Genomic DNA, 6,574 nt, shown 5'->3' on the forward strand with positions numbered 1-6,574 from the left:
TTCAGCCCTGGAGTGGGAGAGTTGTATCTCATTCCAAATGCTTCCCCAGTGGGAAAAGCAGCAGTAGGGATTGCTTTTTTTTTGTCCTTCAGCAGGGCTGCAAAGCCTCTTTGAGCATCCAGGCTAAAGGGATAGCAACATGACACCAACTGCCTCAGGCTCACACTGCAGGCAGGGGCTAGCTGTTGCCAGAGCATGTCCCAGCCTCAGGAGCTGCTTATTTTTATCTCCAGCAGGCAAGTAAGCTTTCTTCCCATAAAATGCCTTACCTCCAACGTGCTTGCTGCCTTATGTACTGTTAATGGAAGGGTCTGTATTAATGGGTCAATTGAGTTCATAGCAGTTTGAGGGTTCATAAGGTTTTGATGCTACTGTTGCTTCTTCAGCCTTCCAGCAACCATCCAGCCCCAGCACTCGCTGTCATCTCTGCCAAGGTGTGGACAAGGGAGCCCAGCAAGGCAGCACTGTTGGACTGAAGATGTTAAAGTAGCACAATCTTACTCATAGGTTATTCATGATTCTCTCCTGCACCGCCTCCACGGTGTGACTGGGTGCCCCAAGGCTAATAGTAGAGTGGGATATGTCACCTGCAGTACCTTCCATGCCCCTCAGTAACTGGCAGGCTGACTCATCTGTTGTGCTATAAATAGGCCCTAGTTGACACAGAGGGCATCAGCCCTTCCATTTCTGTTTAGGGCTGCAAGACAACTGCACCTGTGTTTCGTCACTTTGGAAGAAGATAATGTAGTGGCAAAGTTTTTTGGTTTGTGGGGTTATTGTGGGGATTTTTTCCTTTCTTGAGGGCCCTGTGACAGTTTACACTGCTGTGATAACAAACAGCTGGGACTACATTTTCCAAAAAGCTCTTCAGCCCATGGGAAGAAGCAAAGAAGGTAATTGTTTTTTCCTCCCCACTTAAACAAAAAACCAAAAAACACCAACCCCAAAACCCTCAGAAGAGTTAGCTTTATATGAATATATCCAAGCAGCCACTTTTTAGCACACAGATCAGCCAAGATGCTGTAACACTGTCAGTGTGGAGCCTTTGTTAAAAATGTCTTTCTGATCTAACACTGGCAATTCAGTAGGTGGAAGAAATGGGCCAGGATGTCTTTGTAGGCCCCATGTCAGTGGGATCCCTCCCCTCCCCTCCCCTCTGATGCCCTGTCACCAGGGGTTGAGCTGCCTTCTGGGCTTTTACAGTTGTTTGTACTATTTGTCAGGGAAATGACTACAGAGACACCATACAGGGGAAGGATCCAGTGTAAGACAGTTTCTACAAAGCAACTGCTAGATAATAAGGCAATTAAAGAGGAGAGGTGCAACTGGCAGCCAATGTTCCAAGCTTCTATGCACTGCTAGGTAAAGGGGACAGCAGCAAAAGCAGAGGGAACAGTGACAAGCAGCCCTCTGACCCCAGCCCCTGCACACATGAAGGTATCTCCCTTCCTGCACAGATGAGTTATTTTGGCTTTATGCAGTGACAGAAGTCATGAGGACAGATGTATGTATATCTACCTGTCTCACTCTATTTCTCTCCTGCTACCTAGCCCTATCTCATCTAACAGCTACAGCTGAAATTACAGCAGTCCACTTGCAGATGTCAAGGAGAAGCAGTAGTTTAAAGTCAGGTCACTACTGCTCCTTGTGTACAAATTGCAGCTGCTGTGCCTGTGAATCCACAGGAAACCAATGAAAACAAATGGGAGAAAAGTGAACAATTTCACCATAAACATAAAACACCCTGATGGGACAGGGCTAAGGCAACATGCTGCTGCCTAGCTCTTCCCTGACACACAGCACGCATACTTCCTCCCACTTCTCTATCCTATGCTATTTTGCCATCACAGAGATTTATTATGCTTAGAAAAGCCCTAATGCATTTATCTAGCTACAGCTGAATTTGTACAGATTATCTACAGACCAGAACTAATGCTCTTAATTCAAAAAAGCAGCAGTTTCTTTTGGTGGCAAAGACAACCATGAGTGGCACAAGGGGCTTAGTGAAACAGAAATACTGCCCCTTGCTTGCAGCATGCTTCAAGTTTCCTTCTGTTAAAGCCTAGGTAGAGGAACACGGACTTTCTCAAAGCTGGAAAATAGATGTTAGTGAGCTGGACAGAGACATTTCATACATGTGTTTTAAAAACCAGCTCATACAGAGTCAGGCTTCAGCTGCAAACTCTTCAACAGGACCTGTGTGAGAAGAAAAGAAAGCAACACATAATAAAAATCACCAGGGAGAAGCAGCAGGACAGGGGCCTGCAGTGCTAGTAAAATGTGAAGGTTCAAAGAAAACAATTTGCCCACTTTCTGGCATATGTTTCATCCTGCAGGACTATGAGATGGGGAAGTGTCTCAACAGTCAGATCAGTGGCACAGCTATCACCACAGTGCTGGAGGGAAGGAAGAACAACAGGGAAGAAAAAAAAAGAATCACAGACATTACCACCACATAGCTTGATCTTTACTAATAAAGCCAAAGAACAAAACATCAGCATTATTTTCCTCTTTTTCTGCCCAAAGAGCATCTCCATTTTTAACACTACGGCTTTTTGCAACAGATGGACTATTACACACGGACAAAGCAAATCAGGGAATATTAAGACATTTTCCACATTTCTAGTTTGATGCCACTTTTGAAAACAACACCTTGGTGAAATGCATTTTTTTCACCTTCACACCATATCCTTTCTTAATGGGCCACCTAGATTAGATATCACAACACTGTAACGAACAGAAAGGAGGAGCCACAGGGAAAGTCACATCAAAAGGACAAGGCAGACGCACTGTAAGATGCTTCTCAACTTGATACATTTCCAGTGTTACAAGATTCCAAGAAGTTTCTGCAGAGAAAGATGGTGCCAGGGCCCACTGCAGCCAAAGGCTGCAGTGCAGAAAGAGCTGGTAGCTGACTTGCTCATTATTTTGACAGGAACACTCAAGCATCTTGGAGATCTCCTTGGTATTAAGCTGTTCTGAGGATGTATATAACAAGCAAGTTTTCATTCCCCTTGGGCCCCAGCCAGCCAAAATCACCTCCCACAGGAGCCACTCCAAGCACAGTAGCCAAGGCCAATATTTATATGCTCACTGAATGAAATAAACCTGCCTGTTGACCCCTAGTTAAACGGTCAGTACAACACATGCTTGGGATTTGCTGGGAAGGCCAGTGGCTTCTGTCTGTTTGCAGCAGTTCCTGTAAACTTGGTGAGCCCTTCCCCTGTTAACCCACCCCACACGCTCTGCAGCTACAGTGGAGGGGAAGGAACAAAGGGACTGGGGTGATGTGAAAGAGCATCAGAGCTAGCATCTACCTGCTTTCTTAGCATTTCTGTGAGACTTCACCCTGGGCAAGTTTTCTTCTTAGCTTATCTATGGGCAGGATCAGTGATCCACAGGCTGAAGAAAGAAACAGTTAGCCCTTGGCGTGCTCTGCATGGAGGAACACCTCACTAAGATGGCCTCTACTGGTATGCTGCACAGTGCCTCCCATAATCAGCTCTCCCTGTTCCTCTCTTATCCCCCACGTTAATTAACTCTTGTTGCTCCTTTTCTGCTGCTCTGCTCCTATTTGCTTCAGCCCAGCTGCTTGCAATGCAGCATTCCTCATTCCCACAGCCTTTCATCATTTCCCCTCATCCATGGCTGCAGAGATGCAGCTGGGATTGGTGTCCCCAACCTCACCTTCTACCCTTTGTCAGAGGGGTGGAAAAGTCTCTCCCACTGCTCCTGTGTTTCAATTCTTCCTGACAAACCAGCAGAGAAGCTACACTGTGATGTTAAGCTGCTCTTGTACTGACACTGGTGCTGATGTCCAGCAGAACTGAATATGGAAATTATTTACATCCCAATGGATCTGGCAACAGACACCATAACACATTCAAGGAAGTCACCTTTTTCAATTCAAAGATTTATGCAGGAACAACAATGCATCTCCAAGCCTGATCACACACACTGGCGCTCAGCAGATGGCCTACAGGTCACATATATCCTGATATGTGCCCAAAAGGTCAAACTCTGCCATCTGTCACACTTGCACCTGATAGAAGATAGCAACTAATATAAGAACCAGGAATGACAGAGCACAGGGAGACCTGGGAGTAGGATGACCACAGAGCTGAGTGACTGAGAGTGTGCTCACTTATCTTTCTCAGGCAGCAAGTGTATGTACTATCTGGAAAACATAAGCCTGTGCTGTAAGTTTAGAGTATGTCCCACTTCTCCCAAACTGACAGCCTGAGATTCAGGAACATCTAGAGGCAGGTCCTGTATTTCATAACCCCCACCACTCTACAAGGGGAAGCAAAGCACTAGCAGCAGGGCAAAGGGCTTTTTTAATTTGGATTGTAAGATGAAATATGCTTCAAGTACAGCCTCTAGCAATGGCTTCATATTGCTCATTAATCTGCAGTCTCCACAAGCAGCTGGTATTGATCACTCCTGTACTACTACATGGGCTAAATGCAAGGGGTCTGGGCTGGGAGGGGAGGGCCCAGAACACATCACCACCTTGGTTTGGAAATAACAGTCATCCTGAGTTACCTGCATGAGAAACTTGCCCTGACACCCTCCCTTGTTCATCTGTATACTAGATGCTGCAGGGCAGGTTTATTAAAAATCCAAGTACAGGAGAGGAGAAGCACAGTTATGCTGTCCTGGCTCTGCTGTTAGTGGCAGTGGGAAGTTAGTCTGAGTGACTCTACCTGCAGTTTAAGCTCATGCCACAGGAAGGGGCTTTGCAGAGGTGGGGAGAAGCATCTCCACCCTGCTCTAAGTGCCTAACACACCAACCAGATGCAGGAATCAAAGGGAGCCTCTCTTTCCAGAAAACCTTCCACAACAGCAGCAAAAGACAAGTCAGGTCCCTTCCAACCTGCTAAGGTTCTGAAAACAGAGATGGCCTCATACCTCTTCATCAAAACAGGCTGATCTCCATCAGCTTAGCTTGTAGGCACTGTGGAGAAGAAGGCAGAAAAATACGAACTTAAAACCATTTTTCATCTCTTTTTAGAGCTGCCAGCTCACCAGTGAGGCTGGGCACTGTCCTGCAGCGAATTCTCTAGCATAAGGTAGAACTCTCTGGGTAACCACACTGCAGAAAGCAACACTGCTATTCTGATTCATGCACAAAGGTACAGGATGGAGATTCACACAGAGACCAGCTTTTTGCTAACAACAAAAGACTTGAATCAACACACAACACCAATAAACATGCAGAGCGTGTCAAAGACCTGAAGAAGACAAATACAAGGGAAGAGAGAAAGTTCAAAACTTGACTTCTCTTGTCCTACATCTGAAGGTGTCACTTTAACAGAACTTAAATGTGGCTTCTCCTGTTCATGCTCTAATGACTTCATGGTCCCTTGGGGCAGGAGAGGTGAGAAAAAGGGTTTATCCATCTGTCAGTTCAGTGTCGAGCTGGTTCACTATCAGAGGCACTAAACAGTCTCATCTCTTTTGGCATCAGTTTCCTTTCAAAACGATGTTTTTAGCTGTCTTGTTCCACTTTGTTTTCCCTCCTTTGAGGTCCAAGTTCGAATGCTGGAAACTGGGAAGTCTCCGGTACTGAAATATCTGAGAGGAAGTGAATAGCTCCAGCCATACCTAAAACATAACAAGAATGAGATCTTTGTGCACCTTTGACATTAAAACATCACAGCTGACAGCAAAGGCAACAGCACCTGTTTGAACTCCTCCCTCACTAGATCTTTTTTTGAACAGGTGAACTCAGGGCTTGAAGAAAGGCAAGTTCATCTGTACTTTGCCCAGAAATCCAAATTTTATTTGAAAAGATCAAAGGCAAAAACCAGGTTCTCTCTGCTAACATCTTTTCAGCTGAACAACCTCAATGCTGTTTCAAATTAAGAAAAAGTTAATCCCAGTTTGGACTGTTCCTCAGAATTTGAGCATCTCTTGCTCATCATTTCACTGGTTAAAAAAAGAAAGCCTAAACTTTATTATACTTGTGATGTACAGATTAATTTCTTCACTATTCATAAATAGGCCATCCAGAAACCAAAGAACTAACACCAGCATCACCTAATAGAAGTCCTAGGGTGACAGACAAAAGAGGCACCCTAGAGTAGGAGAGCATACAAACACAAGCTCTATCATCATGCTAAAATCCCATTTTATCAACAGTTATGCACATGTAAAGGAACCATCCTGAATTGAAGCATCTGATGGAAACAAAATGATTACAACAATCCCATAAGATGCACATGCAACTCCAGCTGAAAGCATGCACATACATGCAGAACTGGGCAACTTCAAGCACAACTTTGGCTACAAAACCCAAATAAAACCCAAAACTGAGACTTTTTTATCTCAAATAGATAAAAATAGATTTTTATTTAAAAAATAATCAGACATGAAAAGCTAAACCAAAAGATAGATATCAACATTAAGGAACAAATCACCCTATTATTGGCATTACTTCACCACCTCAACAAATTTCTAAGCTTTTACACAACAGATTGTATGCTTGCTCCTCCCTGGCCCCTGCCAAGTGCATGCAAGGGTGCTCTCAGGAATAAAAATACTTAAGGCACAGACTCAAGCTCTGCCAGGG

At 44.6% G+C, this 6,574-nt stretch overlaps 1 protein-coding gene across 1 annotated transcript in view; it reads right to left on the minus strand.

The window, feature by feature from the left end:
• Positions 1–5,171: 5,171 nt before the first annotated feature.
• Positions 5,172–6,574, minus strand: part of LANCL2 (LanC lantibiotic synthetase component C-like 2 (bacterial)) — a gene marked incomplete at its 5' end in the record, with an annotated part of 14,273 nt that continues 12,870 nt past the window's right edge. Inside the window, one exon of the mRNA XM_009082493.1 lies at positions 5,172–5,607. Within this exon, the coding sequence (XP_009080741.1) occupies positions 5,492–5,607 (116 nt within the window). The remainder of the gene's footprint in view (positions 5,608–6,574) is intronic.

This window comes from Acanthisitta chloris, unplaced genomic scaffold (assembly GCF_000695815.1).
Source record: "Acanthisitta chloris isolate BGI_N310 unplaced genomic scaffold, ASM69581v1 scaffold12059, whole genome shotgun sequence".
In the NCBI taxonomy this organism is placed as follows: Eukaryota; Metazoa; Chordata; class Aves; order Passeriformes; family Acanthisittidae; genus Acanthisitta; species Acanthisitta chloris.